The following is an 18,162-nucleotide window of genomic DNA, read 5'->3' as shown; positions in this document are numbered from 1 at the left end:
TCACTATGTAAGACAGATATAGTGTAGATTAATCATACTGTAAACACATGCATTCAGTGGCGGCACAGATGTGAGTGCATGAGTAGTTTTATTGATTTTTGAAAGATGGCTTGCATCGATTTGCGTGGAAACATGTTTTCATTGAATTTGGTACTTGAATATTGAAATGCATTGTTCTGAGAGACAGACCTACGAAGAATGGTCTTTTATTGGCACGAGTTATACAGGAATCCATGTTGTGATTTTTGCCTTTGCATTCAATCACTTAAAATGCCTTTTTATTTTCTTCAATAAACATCTTTTCTTTACTACTTCTAGTGTCATTTTATACCACATGGTTCAGTGTATACTAATGTAAAGGATGAATGATTATCACTTTGATTGTTTTTTCTTTTTAGTTTGACAAATGTTGCAACCAAAGGTCAGAAGTATGAATGGCTTTTTGAAGTCTGTTCTTAATTTTGCATATTAAGTAGCTAGCCTAAGGAAGTGGTCACACACAAAGAGTTTCGGTACGTTTTCGGTCTACAGACATGCATTTTAACACTTCAAGTATAACATGAAGCAAGCAAAGGAAAACAAGGGAAGGCCGTTTATTCATTGTAATGACCTGTTGCTGGTCATTGACAGGATTGATCTATGATGTCATTCAAGAGTTTGTTCGTTGTTTTACCAAGAAGACAATATTGAATTGTACTTTTTCAGTTGTGATGATTTTTTGGGAAATGCTCTCAACGCTCACTATTCAGCATTTATTTTTAGTTTATGAAATGTGTTGAGATGCATCATGACTGTATGTGTTTTTATTACTGATACGTTCCATACTGTCACAGGAAATGGTTGCCATGTAAATGTTTACATGTTTTTAAAGTGGCCACAGGGATCATGGTCCCACATACTGAAGGAAAGTGCATGTTGTACATGAGAAACGACGATGTTGTTTATGTTGATGTTTATTCTTTCACCTTAATTTGTGAAATTATGCCATTTGCCTCAATAAAGCAATATGCTCATTTTGATCCGTAATCATTTTGTATGTCCATTCTTCTTCAGTTCGGTTTGTAGTAATATGCAGTTTCCTATATTTTAAACACTTTTCCTTTTTAAACAAAATCATAATTTTAGTGCACTAGAAAGCACACAAAATGGAGATTTTAAAATCTCAGAGTTATGCTTTTAAATATTTCACATATTGTTTTATTAATGTACGTACTGTAATATATATATATATATATATATATATATATATATATATATATATATATTGTTTTCTTATTTCTTATTTAAAAAAATGTATCATGGACATTGACTAATTAATATTCATGAGCTAAGCCTTCGTCCCGCCCGCGCGCATTGCATGCTGGGTGAAACGGAAGTAGTGGTGCACGTTGACATTGCAGAGCGTCCGATCCTCTCATAAGAGACACAGAAAGGTGAGTTATGCTCTCAAATCGAGATTGTAATGTTTAAAAAGCTGGTTGTTATAATAGAGTTTGTAGTGGAATATGTGATTTTGTATTCAGTAACATTGTTTTACATGACTGTATGGATGATGTTATATAACTTATTTTGTAACTACTACATTTTAGCATTTTGTCTCTTAAAGATCACTTTTAAGAATAGTGAAAGGTAACGTTAACTTATAATAGTTCACCCGAAACAACATTGGAATATTGTTCTGAATGTGTATGACAGAATATTTACGATGTTATTTTACAAACTATGAAATTAAGTGGTGACCAGCTCCTAATTGGCCATAAAAAGCACTATAATGGTTTATACCATTTGTACCATATAATATTCCATATAATATTCTTATATTATATATATTATAATATAAGTCTTCTGAAATGATAGCATGGCATGAGAGATATTTTGCCTATATTCAAATATGACACTTCAAACTATCACGTGAGGTTTGACATACATAATTCCAAATGTCACTTCTTTTCATAACTAAAAACAACAAGCTAAATTTGATGAACATATTGAAACCCCACAAATTTGACTTTTTTATGAAAACTGTATGACCATTTTTTTTTGTCAGAAGTATGGATAAACTATTAATTTAATGTGTGTGTGACTGTGAACTATTCCATTAAAGGTATAGTTCACCTAAAAATAAAGAAAATTATGTCATCATTTACTCACCCTCAATTGGTTCCAAACCTGTATGAACTTCTTTCGTCAGTTGAACACAAAAGAAGATATTTTGAAGAATGTGGGTAACCAAACAGTAGATGGACCCCATTGACTTCCATAGTGTTAAAGAAAAATAATATGAAAGTCAATGTGAACTGTCCCTTTAACATTATTCAGCAATTTATTTAAATATTTAAATTTATGTGCTGTGATATATATTTTGAACAGCTTAACACAAGTAATGATGTAACAGGGTGCCCTTAATCTCTTCAGCACTGGTGTTTGTCATCATGGGTGCATCTGTATCCAGTCTTGCCCCCAATATCTGGGCAGAGTCTGCAATGTCAGCGGCTCATTTTGGTGGGGCGACCCCACCCCCTGGGTGTCCCATGCATCAAGAGATCCCTAAAAGTGAGTCAAACTCCATCCATCTGGAATCATGAGCTATATATCAGAGGACTGTATGTACTAATTTGCAATATAAACCCAGGCTCTCCTCCTCCTGAGTGCCCGATGCATCAGGCTCAGACGACTCCGGCCAGCCCAGCACACCAGGAAAGAGCGTACGAGTTTGTTGAATGTCCCATGAGAGCTTCTGAAGGAGCCGTCGATCCCACAAATATGGTGAGCTGGGCACTTCCGTGAATAAGATTAATTTTTTTTTTTGGCTTATGCGTGTTAATGTTGCTTTTCTGTGTACCACAGATGCCCCCTCCAAACCAGTTGCCCGCCCCGGACCAGCCATTCCCTTTGTCCATCAAAAGAGAGGAGTCTAAAATCCCTCGATCAGGCGCAGACCAGAACTGGGTCTATCCTTCTGAACAGATGTTCTGGAATGCCATGCTGCGGAAGGGGTGAGTTTCGGCGTGCTGTACTATGTACAGAAGTATACGCTTGTATAAAGATTCCTAAATCCATGTTTTAGTACTAGATACACTGTGTTTATGATTTGAAGAGCTGATATGTCATTTAGCTTAGTTTCAGGAAGTCTGTGAGTGCTGTAACATGATTACCCATATAGAAAACATAGTACATTATTCTCCAATGTCAAGAAAGAGACAACAGTAATGGTTTGGCATGCTATTCAAATGTTTGGGTTCAGTAACATTTATTTTAATGTTAAAATGTTTGAACTCTCTTATGGTTATATAAGATTATAACACGATGCTGCATTTATTTGAAGAAATACACCGTAAAAACTGTAATAATGTGAAATATTATTACAATTTAAAATAACTTTTCTATTTTATTATATTTTAAAATATTCATTTAATTAATTTAAAATAAGTAATTTTGTGTGATTGCAAAGCTGCTTTTAGTCCAGTATTCAGTGTCATCACTGAATATCAGAAATCATTTTTATAAGTATCAATTTTGATTAATTGAATACATCCTTGCTGAATAAAAGTGTATATATATATATATATATATATAAACATACTTTTTTATTTACTAAAAAGTTTTTAAATAATATATTTATGTATATACTGTATGTATTAGGGGTGGAGCCGAACCCTAATACCGTATTCGGAAAGGCACAAATAATGTGTTTTGTGTGTGTGTGTGTGTAAAATATGTATATTGATATATTTTTTGTTGTCATGAATTCCTGTTAATTGCTATTTGTTGTTTTGCTAGGTGGCGCTGGAAGGATGACAGTCTTGAACCCAAAGACATGTCTAATATAATCCAGATCCACAATCGTAACAACGATCAAGCCTGGCAGGAGATCCTGAAGTGGGAAGCCCTTCATGCCAGGTGACTGCAACACAACTCTCATTTTCACATGATCAGTGACTGAAATCACTTTAAGCCTAGTTCACACTACGTGATTTTAAGCCCGATTTGCAAATCGTTGAGTCGCCGACAAGTCAGGGTGTTATCGCGTGCAAATCGCGGGCGATTAGCGGACGATTAACGCTCGCCAATCCGATAGTGTGAAAGAGCCAACAACGCATCAAAGACAGCTCGCAGACAGCTCGCAGACAGGTCACCGAGCTCAGAAAAATATCTAGCATGCTAGATATCTCGAGCAGTCGCGCGACTCAATCTCAGTGATGTCATGAGTACAGCCAATCATAGCAACGCATGGGTTGAGGACACCAGGTAAATCTTACTTTTTCTTTTTTGCATTTTTTTTCCTCAGAGCAGATCGTCGAGCAAACAGTGTGCAGCACTAGTTTCTGTCTGACGTCCATATTCGCGTGTTGTGTTCTTCTCTGCAGTTTCGCGTCATTTCTGGTTCGTTTTATTGCGTGGTTTTTCGTGACAAAACATGGTTTCTAGACCAGATAGAATCGTGTTTTTGTCAACTCGTTATTTGTTTGATTATTTTCAGGATTTAGACCGTACTATAGTACTGAAACAGCTCTCATTGAGTCACAAATGATATGCTCTTATCATCCGATCGTGGTTGTATCTCTGTGTAGTGCGTTGTTAACTTGTGTAGTGAGTTACGTCCTGTTGTGGATCAATCACGTTGTGTTGTGTGGTGTGAACAGCTAAACAACTTGAACACTCATGATTTCACTGAGAGCAAGTCATTTAGTGTGAACTGCACAGTTCAGCCCGACATTTTAAAATCATGTAGTGTGAACTAGGCATTACCGTCTGATTCAGAGAGCAATGCTGTATTACTGTATTTTTTTTTTAATTAAAATAAGTTAATACATTTATTCAGCAAGGATGCATTCAACTGATCAATAGTGACCGTAAAGACATTTATAATTTTACAAAACTTTTCAAAATGAATGTTGTTCTTTTGAACTTCATATTCATCAAAGAATCTTGAAAAAAAAAAAATAACACAGGAATAAATTATATATCAAAATATTAAAATAGAAACGCATAGAAGCTTGTTTGCGGCATGGAATCGAAAATAAAAAAAGGTAATTACGAATTTTTAATTCAAACTTTATATCTCACAATTCTGAGAAAAAATATTTGTGAGAGTCTAGGGACATCATTCTCACAATTTTGACTTTTTTTCCTCGCAAATCAAAGTTTACATCTCACAATTCTGAGAAAATAACTCATAAGCCAGATATAAACTCAAAATGACAAAAGGTAATTGACTTTTTATCTCACAATTCAGACATAATTGTGAGATAAAAACTGAATTGTGAGGAAAAAAAGTCAGAATTGTGAGGTAAAAAGCTGAAATTAAATGCTTTATTCCATGGCAGAAATGATTTTCCATAGAAAAGTAATTTTATTCGAAACAATATCAGTGTTTTTGCAGTAGTTTGATCAAATAAATGCAGCCTTGGTGAGTATAACAGACTTTGTGCTGTACTTCAATGTGTTCCAATGCTGTCTTTATATTGTTAACACGAATAAAAGCTGCATCATCACCTCTGCAGCCCTGTTGCTGCCAGATAAACGAGGTGATAATTGTGTTAGTCGCCTTCTGTTTGTCATTTGATGGTCACTGGCAGCGTGATCTGCTTTGTTTTTACAAATTGCCAAGTATGCAAGAATGATCATAGCGCCCTAGACTACTGTTAGTTTCAAACACATGTTTGTTTCTGGCAGCGAGTGTCCATGCGGTCCATCTCTGAAGAGATTCGGGGGCAAAGCCAAAGAGTTTTCTCCCAGAGCCAGAATACGTCACTGGATGGGGTGAGATATAAAAGTGAATCCCAGAGGATCCTTCTCATGTTGTGTTTAAAACACTCCAGAGTGCTTGATTTCTCTCCGCTATCTTTCCCTGTAGATATGAATTGCCGTTCGACCGACACGATTGGATCGTAGATCGGTGCGGAAAGGAAGTCCGCTATGTCATTGACTACTACGACGGGGACCTCGATAAAGACACCTTCCAGTTCTCCATCCTGGACGTGCGTCCGGCCATCGATTCTATGGGGGCCGTCTGGGATCGGATGAAGGTGGCCTGGTGGCGCTGGACGTCGTAGAAACACAGTTTTATCATTTGTGCACCGCTATAAGACTTTGGTACCAAAATACTAGAAACTGTGTTCTACGTTCTCTGAGATTGGTTGTTGCTCAACTTCTTCGAGTTCTGACTTTAACATGAATCCTCGCAAGTAACTGCACAGCGAGAAACATACAGGTTGTTAATATCCTCTGTTGCAGAGCGAAATAAATCAGTGTTTTTTTTCTGCTCATAAAGTTTCTGAATTCATTGCTGACAATCATCTCTTTTTTACTCTTTGAGTGATGGTTATTAACTTGAAAGCTAGCTATCTGAACTTACCCAGAGGTTAAACATATCTGCTGGTTGTTTTTCTCTTTCAAAGGAAAGTTATTGAGTGTTTTAGTTCATATGCAGAGCGATTGGCAGCTGTGAGCGTTTGTAGCTTCGCGAAACGGTTTGGTCATGAATTGATCTGATGAATCATATACAATTGTGTTTCAACTCTTCCATATTCATCCTGTGGTCAGGTTCAATTTTAAAATGATGTTATTTATTTTGTGCAAACTGCTTTTTTGTCTGTGTGTATGCTAATGTATTGCTGACTGTGCTCTTCGAGTGAGTGTTCCTGACTAAAGAAAATCTCTAAATGCAATTTGTAACCCATTTTTGTTGTTTTAAATCTGACCTTTACCAAATTAAAACTCCAAGTAAACGCGCCTGTCTGCTTCTCACTTCTGACACATTCTAGATCACACCAGCAGGTGGTGCACTTTTCTATATATGCAAATTGTAATTTCTTTCATTACTGTTCATCGGTGATGATGATTAATAACTGACCATTTCCTAAGTCACTTATCATTTAAAAGAGTTAAGGATGATATTGACCTAACCATTTAGGCCTAACTTTTTTAAGCTTCCTTTGAAATAGCCATGAACCATTGGTTTGTTTGTGGAGCTATAACTGAAATTTAGGTAGATCAGAGCTAAGCACTTGCAGACTAAATGTTGCCTTCACGTATCAGAAATGTCCTTCTTCTCAAATCGTGATTACATCTCATTCTAGTGCTTTGTTGTCGGAAAGAACAGGATCCATGCGGACAGTTTATTCAGTACGCCATTTTAATCCATTACTTATATCAAGTATCACATTCCATATTTGCATGGTACGAATTACATTTTACGTCTATTTTTAAATAAAACTGTAGCTGAACTACTAACATTTACCCTGGTTTAACGGATAAGGCTTAACACTTTAAAGCAGCACGTATCATATTTGATAGACGAGTTTCTAAGAAATAGTATTATTTGAAAACCTGTTGTATCTATTTTGATACGTGTATTCTGACATCTTGTGGAATTTTACTGTACTGCAGGCAGTAGAGGGGTGATTTTTTTTTAGCTTTTCAAGGAGCTGCGTGCATTATGGGTAATTGTTTATTGAGAGTTGATTTATGTGTTATTTCAGTTAGATCTTTAAGTTTTTGCGATAGTAAAGTTATGTGTGAACGTTCAAGTTAGTTCAGATGTTCTTGGTTCATTTACTGCTTAATGTAAAAATGTGTCTCTCACCGTCATAGAGGGAGATGTGTAAGGCAATAGGGTCTTGCCTACAAGTTATTTCGCAAATCCGTAAACGGGATAAGTTTTGGTTACTGAAACCTATTGCAATGGTTAACTTATTTTCCACCTGCGGACACACTCTGGGTCGCGCGGTGTATGGGACGAGAGTGTTCTGAGTTCGGGTTTGGAATTTTTTATTAAGTGATTTATTTTACCCCCAAATAGCGGTAAAACGATATATGATACCATCCAGTGAAAATTAGTTTCTGTTCCTATCAATTCCGATATCGAATTCCTAGTCCAAGATTAACGTGGCTTCCAGTTCGACCTCGTCCATGAGTGTTAACTCAAACATAAACGCGAAAGGCGAAGCTTGAATTAACAGGTAGGTATGTCCCTCTTTGGCTAATGTACTTTCAAGATGGAGAGGCAACATGGCGACTGACATTAGAACCCCTTACCCGTAGGCCTATGTATTTTCAACAACATATTATACACTCACGAGAATACTTTAGTACTTGAACGAAGTAAATATACATTAATGAGGACATATGTTTTTGAAAGAACTAAGTGTTTTTAGCTAAGAATAAACTAAAAGAGTTACACAGTAGCCTATATAGGTGATGAAGTCAATCATGTGAGAGCTTTTTGAAGCCCCAGAGCGGAGAAGCAGAGGCTCCTCATATCTGTGAGTAGGTGTGGGAAAGAAATCTCCACTCGCGGCCCAGAATAACCTCATCCTCTGGGGTAAGTTTACACATCTCCCTCCTTAACAGACGAGAATCTGATTTTGCCTAGTTTTGAGAGCAGTTTTAATTCTAACTGATCTCTCAGCAGTCCAGCGTTTTTAGACTATGATTACACTATATTTTGGGGTCCATTGAGTTTTGCCACCCTAGTCTTTTGAATAATGTATGTGTGGCGACAGAGATACTGTATGTTTGTATTTATGGGGTTTTTTTTGTCAGGGCTTCTGTTTGGCAGGGAACCAGACAAGCCCCTTGTAGTGCGCTGAACAGATATACAAACAGCCCGCGGCAGTCGAGTCTGGCGGGGGATTCAAACCCCCTGCAATCCTTCCAGTCTGTTTCATTTACATACCAAAAGATGCCAAGCTGTGCCAAGTACCACGCCTTGTCAAGATTGCAGAACTGTAACATTAACTAACTATGGGAAGGAGTAGGCTAACAGTTAGAAAGTTTCTAGCTAGCGGGTCAGTGGTGGTCCTGACCGGACATGGATGTGTTTGCTACTGTATCGTTTACAAATGCTGATGATGTTGGAAAAGCTGTTTGCCGATTCAGTCCCACTTACTGTATTTTAAAGGCTCAGTTATGACAAGCTTGTCTAAAAGTGACCAGTTAGAAGATAAATCTGCATGAATTCATTTGGATTAGTTTTACGATCTCTTTATGAACTTTTCTAATGGTCAACCTGGTAGTTGCGTAGAAAGCTCTCAGAGTTCATCAAAAAGATCTTTGAAGATAAACAAAAGTCTTATGTGTTTGGAACGACATGATGGTGGTTAATGACCAAATAAAAATTTTTAGGTGTACTATTCCTTTAAGGCTTGTTTGTGAAAACCAGGAATATTTGTAAGCTATTGAATCTTTAGGCCGCATTTAAAATATATAAATGTCATTGAATTATATAAATCCATGTGGCATTTCTCGGAAGCAAGCACACTTTCATAATGCAGACATTCATCCATTTTTAAGTGGCATAAGTGTTGAAATTGGTTTTAGGGTCACTGCATATTTATACAAAATATGTATCTGCCCTATCTGGAGCAGTGAGAAAAGCTGTGCATGTAATGTTGTGTCTTCTCCTCGGTTTAAGTGAAATTGCTTGTTTATCAGCAACTGTTTTAAATGCAAATCCCATGCATGATTTGCATCTGGACCACTTCTCCCACACACATTTTACGGTAAACACACATCAGTATAAAAACACACACACACTGGAATAGGTAATTGTGCTCTTCTACATGATAATAATAAAGAAAAGAGCATTATGCTAAAACTAAATGAATGCATGCAGAGTGTTTAAGGGCTGTCAGTCTGGGGCCTACAACAGGAAGACAAGAGTCCCAGAGGAAGCTTTACTGCACTTATGCGTTTTATTTGGAAAATGTAGTAACCATGGAGACCATTTTATGACACCCCCACTACCATTTTGTACAATCAGTGTGAGTTTATGCTGCACACATCATTCAATTTGTTTTGCAGTTATATTATACATCCGTTTTTTTTTTTTTTAAATTACAGTTCTCGGTAAAGGTTTCAGTAGTCAAAATATTGAATGAAATTAAATAAGCAACGTTTATTTCAAGAATTTCAGGAAAATTAATTGCACATGGTCAAGTTGGCAGCCATAATACCTTTCAAAACTAATTATACCTTGTCAAAACAACAATAAATCCTAAATAGTTTCTCTGCTGCATATTTATACAAAATATGTATCTGCCCTATCATTTATACAATATAAAACAAGTAATAATACAATATAATAATACAATAAAAGTAAATAATACAATATAAATCATTTATACAATATAAAACTGCTGATTTATACAATATAAAACAAGGTATAATTTATTAAATTCTAATTTAAAGCAGATTAAAATGAAACGGATCAACGGCTAAAAATCCTAACCTTAATAAATTGGCGTTAATAGTTTTATTTGGGATATCGCAAATCAATGAAACATGCCAAATTGTGCGGACATAATTTTTTGGCCCGGATGTCATACAAAGAAATGATATACAAATGCAAAAAACAAGAGAACCAACAAAATATTAAAAACAAAGTCTCTCTCTCTCTCTCTCTCTCTCTCTCTATCTCTCTCTCTATCTCTCTCTCTATATATATATGCATCTTTGCTGGTTTCAGATGCTTTTTTATCTTTATGTGGGGAAAAATCCACTGTTTATGACTTTATTCTATATTTTTTTGATATTCAATCTTATTGGTTGATGTCAATATTTTTTACAATTGAGGTGCATATTTTCATTGGTTCAAAGGCCATACTCTCCAAAAGTCATCACCATATCAGTTGATGGCTCTCCGATTCCCACCGCCTCCCAAGTCAAAAGTCTTGGCGTCATTCTAGACAGTGGACTTTCCTTTGGCCCCCACATCAGTAATTTCACTAGGACTGCTTACTTTGACCTCCGCCCCTTTCTCTCCCAACACAATTCACAGGTCCTTTCAGAACTCGTATTATCACCAGCTCCAGTTCAACTGACCACATCACACCACTCCTTACACTGGCTTCCTGTTCCTTATTGGATCAACTACAAAATTCTTCTGCTTATCTTCAAACCCCTCCATGACCTTGCCCCCTCATACCTCATTTTTTGGGGATCTTTGTGAATTGACCTGTTATTTCATCTGATTACATCTTGTATTTGAAGTGTGTAGCAAAACATTGTTTATGGTGCTAATAGAGGTGATTGTGAAGGCTTTTAACTCTGTGAATCTGCTTGGCCCAAAATTGGGCAATTTCCTCTAGCCAAATACGTGCGGTTCCATGCAACAAGGAAAAGCAAAGCCTCAGAATTTGAAAAGAGAAATTCATCTTTGACATGAGAAAGTTTGGGAGGTCTTTAAGGCGTTTACAACATCAAGTCAGTCCGAGCAGCCCTTAGGCTCCAGAAATCCAAAGACGTCAACATTCAACATCCAGTCTGACTTCCTCACCTCAGATAATGTATGCACACAGCACACCGCCAGAGGGCTTTTGAATACATTAGGCGCCACGACTGGACCTCACACTGTTAGTTTGTGTGTGCACCACAGGTCATGTTCTGAAAGGACCTGAGTAGTTTGTGGCCAAAGGATTGGCATGGATCCATCTCAGACGACCCTCGGGAGATTTGATACGCAGCCCACTGGAAAAAGAGAAGGAGAGAGAGAGCCTTCCACAAGGCCTAATCAAAGCGGTTTCAATTTGTGCCGTGGGCTTATCGCAGCACTGGAAGTGATGAGTTCTTGACTTTTATAGTGCAGTCAACCAGCACGCTGAGATAGGCAGGCCTTCCGCATTGTTTTTTAATGAGCTCTGATGGAAACGGGTAGAAAACGAAGCAGCTTAATAAGTGCAGGGGGGAAACCAGCCCATGCATAATGACTATTGCAATGATCAGACATCTCACACTCCACCCAGATCAATAAACCCACCCTCATGTGGGGCCTCTTATCGCGCTCAGAAAAGATGGAATATCAGCAGCTGTAGAATAATTGTTTCGATTGTTTGCGCCATCGTGACCTCATTTTCTGTCTCATCACGATTGGATGGATGTTCATCCTGTCTGATTGGCTTTGCTCATGACCCAAAACATACTCCTCACCTACACTAATTATTTCTTAGATTAGTTGTTGAAGTAATCAAATGTAACCAGGCATTTGGAGCCCTACTGCTTCATGATTTTTTGCGAGATAAGGATTATGGACGTTATAGTGATATGATTTGGACACCGCGGTCTGGACTGCCTATCATCGGGCTTAAAGTAATAGTTAAAATTCTGTCATTGTTTACTCACTCTAAAGTCGTTTTAACCAAAACAAATAGATCAGAGATTCAATGAGTTAATTTCGACAATAGAAATAGTCCGATTAATGGACAACCATTTCTAGGGTTTCTGTGGATTTCCAGTCCTGTGGGTGAAAACGCCTTGTTGATGCTAGAGGTCAGAGGAGAATGGGCCGACTGATTCAAGCGGATAGAAGAGCAACTTTGACTGAAATAACCACTCGTTACAACCGAGGTATGCAGCAAAGCATTTGTGAAGTTACAACACACACAACCTTGAGGCGGATGGGCTACAACAGCAGAAGACCCCACCGGGTACCACTCATATCCACTACAAATAGGAAAAAGAGGCTACAATTTGCAAGAGCTCACCAAAATTGGACAGTTGAAGACTGGAAAAATGTTGCCTGGTCTGATGAGTCTCGATTTCTGTTGAGACATTCAGATGGTAGAGTCAGAATTTGGCGTAAACAGATTGAGAACATGGGTCCATCATACCTTGTTACCACTATGCAGGCTGGTGGTGGTGGTGTAATGGTGTGGGGGATGTTTTCTTGACACACTTTAGGGCCGTTAGTGCCAATTGGGCATCGTTTAAATGCCACGGCCTACCTGAGCATTGTTTCTGACCATGTCCGTCCCTTTATGACCACCATGTACCCATCCTCTGATGGCTACTTCCAGCAGGATAATGCACCATGTCACAAAGCTCGAATCATTTCAAATTGGTTTCTTGAATATGACAATGAGTTCACTGTACTAAACGGCCCCCACAGTCACCAGATCTCAACCCAATAGAGCATCTTTGGGATGTGGTGGAACGAATGGATGTGCATCCCACAAATCTCCATCAACTGCAAGATGCTATCCTATCAATATCGGCCAATATTTCTAAAGAATGCTTTCAGCACCTTGTTGAATCAATGCCACATTGAATTAAGGCAGTTCTGAAAGCAAAGGGGGGTCAAACACACCTATATATTGCATATATAATTACATTTTCCAGTTTAAAGTGTGGAGGAAAAAAAAGAAATGCCATATAAAAAGTCTCCAATACAGTTACTTTTCCATTGATCTCCACATGACCACACGTCTAATCGCACACATACTATTCTTTTCTTGTTTTTTAGCTTGCAGCGTGTTTTAGTTGAATTAATCCTTGATGTTGAATTAAAATGAGCTCTTTTGGGTGTCTGAAGAGCACAGTGGATTAATTATACCCGTCTCATTGTAATGGCCGACCATGGTGCTCCTATTTGGCCATGAGTGGTAATAGCTTTTGATGATGATCCTTTATCCAATTACTGGCTGGTGACCTGTGAGGCTACCTGTATTTGTGGGCTCAGGTTGGATTCATTAGCGGGATAAATCCGCTCCTGACCTGCTGGATTGGACTGGATTTTGGGGGACACGGGAGGGGACGAGCAGCCGGTGTTTTCTCAGGAAAAGGAAACGAGATTGACACCCCTCCCCCCACTTCCCAGATATCAGCTCTGTGGCTGTGATTAATGGTAAAGGCTGAAGGAACCTCTGACCCTATTCAACAGGGACCCAGTCAGATAGACAGAGAGATAGACCACCGAAGACAAACAGCACAATAGAGAGGAGGAAAAACACTCCTGCTCCCTCAGGTTAGGAGCCCCAGTGGCCCCCGGGAGGAAAGATGTACACAGCCATTTCCGAGCACGGCTGCTATTATCTCCGCGGGTCTTAAATAATAACAGTGTGTGTGAGAGACACAGGCTGTGGGGAGATTACTGTAATCAGACAATACAGTACATAAACGGACGGATTCAGTAGGTTGGATTCTGGATTGTTTGGCTTCCCCGAACGATTTTAAACTCAAAACCAACCTTTTCTGATAAGGTTCAACTCATTTTCTCAGCTCCACATCGAAGTAGAATGAAACTTAACTTTAAAGTGTAGGTTTCTGCCGTACTTCTCAGTGAAATGACTGTAGATGGATGGCCTTTAAAATGGTGTAGGTGGGTTATTAATGTGCTTTATTAAGTGTTTTTTTATAAACACCTGAGAAGTGATTACTGTTTTAAAGTTTGTATTTTGTTTACATGAAGTTATCTGCATGACTTCATTAGTTAGGTTAGCTTGAATCTAATTAAAAACATATAATGAATGAAGTATTTTAAACAAAGTTGTGAGCGAAACTAATCATCTAGATTTCTGCAGTAATGACCTTTAAATATACAGTGACCTCAGAAGTATCTGTACACACTTAATCATGCATAACATGTATAGATGTCATTGGACACGGCCATGGTTATTACCTGTATTTAAAGGAGAACTCCGGCGCAAAATGAACCTTTGGTCTAATAAAACATCGGTACCTAGTTGACCGTTCTCTGGGATTTGTTTTCATGGTAATCGAATGTAAAAAAATATTTAGCTTATAACGCTAACGGGGCATGGAGTAAGCAAAAAAAAAAAATTAATACCACTAACAAGGCTCAAAATAGCCCCACACTAACATAGTAACATAATGAGGGTCCACGCATGCAAAACAAAGCAATGAGAACTTTGTAAGTGTACAGGCCGTTTAATAAGATATTTTATAAAGACAGTCCACTTCGAGTATACAGGCGGCGCCATCTTTGGAAAACAGTCTCGACAAGTCGATCCCTGAACAATGTGCCAAGTGTGTTGAACTGTATGAAGTTCAGCGAACTTCTGAACTTATCCGACGTATCGAGACTGTTTTCCAACGATGGCGCCGCCTGTATACACGAAGTGAACGTCTTTATAAAGCATCTTCTTATTAAACGGTCTGTACACTTACGGTCTGTTAAAGTTGTCACTTTTTGAGGGTTTGCAAAAAACACGCCGTTTTGTGCCCGGCCCTTTAAATGCAAATGAGCTGCTGCAGAGGGCGGGGTTTCAGCAGCTTGTGTGTGTTAGCAGCTGATTACCATGCAGACACCCTAAAATGACAGAAACTGTTCTCTCTTTAATGTTAAAATGGAGTCAGTCAAACACTGTTAAAACTGTTACTTGGATCTAACTCAATAAAATTAAGACAACATTTTCCAACTATTTTTTTCAAGTTTAGTGAACTAACTGATATTTTGAGTAAATTCAACTTAATAATGTGAATTTCAATGTATGCAAAAATATTAAGTAGCATTTTCAGAAAAAGCCAATAAATTGAGTACCATCAATGTAGAAAATGTCATTTTATACACATTAGACTTAATTAAAATAGGTAACTTTTAAGTGAAAAAAATAAGTAGATAATGTTCTGATTTATTAATTTTGATCAACTTGCCCTTTCTTTGCTTTGAAAGTGTAAATAGCTTCAAATAAATAGATGCTTCTGTGTCAATTTCCAACATTTATTAAATCATTTCCATATCCAAAACAGTAGCAATGAGCTGGACAGTAAACATTGGTATTAATGCATTCAAGAAAACATGCCCTCAGCAAATAAAGTGCAGGTTAGTGGAACACCTTCACAGTACAGTTCTGTGTACATAATGTTATAAAATTTTAAAAATTAAGTAACAATTCAAAATGAGCAGGATGGTGTTAATCAATAACATCTATTCATGCATTAAAAAAAAGCATGACCTCAACTTATAAAGTGCAGGTTAGAAGAACACCTTCACAGTATTTACTGTGTGTACATACATAATATTAAAACATTTTAATATCAAGTTAACAGGCACTTGCTATTTTTCTAACAATTCACATGCCATATCCAAATAGTGGGAATGAGCTGGATAGTATAACCAATCAAGAACTTCTGTATTCATGTATTAAACAAAACATGACCTCAGCTTCAAGCTGCTTGTAAATAGTAGGTTAGTAAAACACTTCAAAAGGATAGTTCACTTCAAAATGAAAATTCTGTTATCATTTGAAGAGTTCAGATGCAAAAGCCTCTAAATGCCATTTGAAATTTTCTTCTTTAATGATGATTTTTATCAAACTTGTATATTTAAGTTCAGTAATTTCACTTAAATAACAATTAATAGGTAATTATCATTCCCATTTAAGTGAAATCACTGAACTTAAATATACAAGCTTGATAAAAATGATCATTCTAGAAGAAAATTTCAAATGGCACTTAGAGGCTTTTGCATCTGAACTCTTCATTTACTCACCCTCAAGTTGTTTTAAAGCTGTATGAATTTCTTTCTTCTACTGAACACAAGGAAGATGTTTGAAGAATGTCAGTAACCAAACAGTTAAGTCAATGGACCCCATTGACTTCCGTAGTCTTTTTATTTTTTTCTAATATGTTTATTTTTTTCTAATATGAAAGTCAATGGGTCCAGTTAACTGTTTGGTTACTGACATTCTTCAAACATCTTCCTTGTGTCCTGTAGAGAAAAGAAATTCATTCAGGTTTAAAACCACTTGAGGGTGAGTAAATGACAGAATTTTCATTTTGAAGTGAACTGTGTGAGCACAACACTGAAACATTTTAACACTAACATTACAGGTCACAAGCATGACCATCTGACCTCAACTTGGCATAATACCTTCACAGCGTGTGTGAATATTTTGAAACATCTTTAGTCAAACATCTCATTGATCTCACCTACTGACCAGTTTTTAAAGAGCAGCTTAACAGCAGGTCTTTTTTGTGTGTATAAAATATAATTACTTTTTTACACTAGGAAGTATGACCTGTGCAGATAAAACATGACAAGGATAAACCATTACAACACCCTGAATGTCCATTGTCCCATTCAGTTATATTGGACCAATGTTATATTGGACATAACACTCATTATGTCCAATCTGCAATGATGTTGAACAGACAAAGAAAACAGCTGTTCACAAGTGCAGTGACAGTTTTTCAGGGTCATGAACTTGGGGCTTGGTTTTGGGCGCAGTGTGTCAAGTCCCACAAAAAGCGTTTGAAACACCTCAAATGTTTTGGAAAGCTTGGATGGATACTCAAGATTAAGTGCATATGTCAACCCAAGCAGGAAGCAGCATGCTTTGGCCAGGTTTCCAAGATTGGTAAGGACTGGTATTCCCTCAATGATGATTCCTACTGCATCTGGCTCACGGCAGACATAGATGCTCATGTTGCATCATGCAGACATAGATGCAGTCTATAATGCTTTAAAATGGCCCTCTTTCCTGGTACCACAGTGTTGCACAATTTACAGGGCCATCCCATCTGTCAATAAAAATAAATAAAGTTAGTTTACATCTAGACTTTTTAATACAAGCCTGATAAAATCCATTAAAAAATGCACTTAAAATACAAATGAAGATTATCCTGCTGGACAAGACAAGAATGGTTAACTTTAGTTCATCACAGAATTTTTGAAAATAATCTGAAACATCATGTCTACTACTGTTCTCTCTTAAATATTTTTTAAATGCATCCATAAAATTGATATAAATATATCAAGTTAGACATCTGTACCAAATAATTACAGAGCAATATGAATATGAAATTTGGGTTATGAGTAAAATACAAATGCATAAAATACAATTTTGTGAAAGAGGATCTATGCCGAATAATTGCCTTAACTATGCTTTACCATGATAAAACAGCTTTTGACTAATTGTGATGGTTAGATAGCCTAAAATACTGGTAAGTTAACCTCTCTTGCCAAAATATTAGTGGAACAACTGGAATGACTGCAAAGTGTGTTGGTGTGAGATGTGTGAATGTGCCACAGTCAAATACAAAGTTTTCCTGTTAATACAAACACGTGTAAAGCACGCTGGATGAGGAGAAATTGGCCTGCACCTTGAGCACCACCGTTGAGGTGTGTTAACCGCGGGCGGTGTGGGTGTATTTCAGGCTAATATGTGCTAATCCACATTAGCTAACAGTGCCCACACTCATAGTTGCAAATGGGTACTCCCTCATCGATGTGTTTTTGGTTAGATTGTGTACTCGTTAAAGTAACTGCTGCACTGGCACATTTACATTCATCTCCAACCGACGATAATCAGTAATCACTTAACTTAGCTAAAATGTAGCTGTGGCTACGTGTCTGTCGTAACTTCGACAGCGTTAGCAGTGGACTCAATGTTTATGAAGAAGTTACAAACACCTCTGAAA

At 37.4% G+C, this 18,162-nt stretch overlaps 1 protein-coding gene across 2 annotated transcripts; it reads left to right on the top strand.

The window, feature by feature from the left end:
• Positions 1-1,341: 1,341 nt before the first annotated feature.
• On the top strand, positions 1,342-6,735 carry hccsb (holocytochrome c synthase b). 2 transcript variants are annotated; one of them, XM_039685177.2, is made up of 7 exons: positions 1,342-1,433; positions 2,416-2,553; positions 2,633-2,766; positions 2,848-2,996; positions 3,781-3,900; positions 5,677-5,763; positions 5,858-6,735. In XM_039685177.2, exons 2-7 carry the CDS (start codon positions 2,433-2,435, stop codon positions 6,054-6,056), a joined length of 810 nt encoding a protein of 269 aa, XP_039541111.2. In that variant the 5' UTR covers positions 1,342-1,433; positions 2,416-2,432; the 3' UTR covers positions 6,057-6,735. The 2 variants fall into 2 exon arrangements, with proteins under 2 accessions (XP_039541111.2, XP_088981870.1); XM_089125744.1 differs by lacking the exon at positions 1,342-1,433 and having other exon boundaries at positions 2,396-2,553.
• The last annotated feature ends 11,427 nt before the right edge of the window (positions 6,736-18,162 follow it).

This window comes from Pimephales promelas, chromosome 22 (assembly GCF_988280905.1).
Source record: "Pimephales promelas chromosome 22, fPimPro1.hap1.1, whole genome shotgun sequence".
NCBI classification, from domain to species: domain Eukaryota; kingdom Metazoa; phylum Chordata; class Actinopteri; order Cypriniformes; family Leuciscidae; genus Pimephales; species Pimephales promelas.
Note: the sequence above shows the minus strand (reverse complement) of the source record. Positions and strands in the feature narration are given on the sequence as shown.

Bases quoted from the DNA above. Each gene is read 5' to 3' on its own strand.
- hccsb (XM_039685177.2), top strand. From the start codon at position 2,433: ATGGGTGCATCTGTATCCAGTCTTGCCCCCAATATCTGGGCAGAGTCT. The intron at 2,767-2,847 runs GTGAGCTGGGCA...TGTGTACCACAG, and splicing joins CCGTCGATCCCACAAATATG to ATGCCCCCTCCAAACCAGTT. The intron at 2,997-3,780 runs GTGAGTTTCGGC...TTGTTTTGCTAG, and splicing joins AATGCCATGCTGCGGAAGGG to GTGGCGCTGGAAGGATGACA.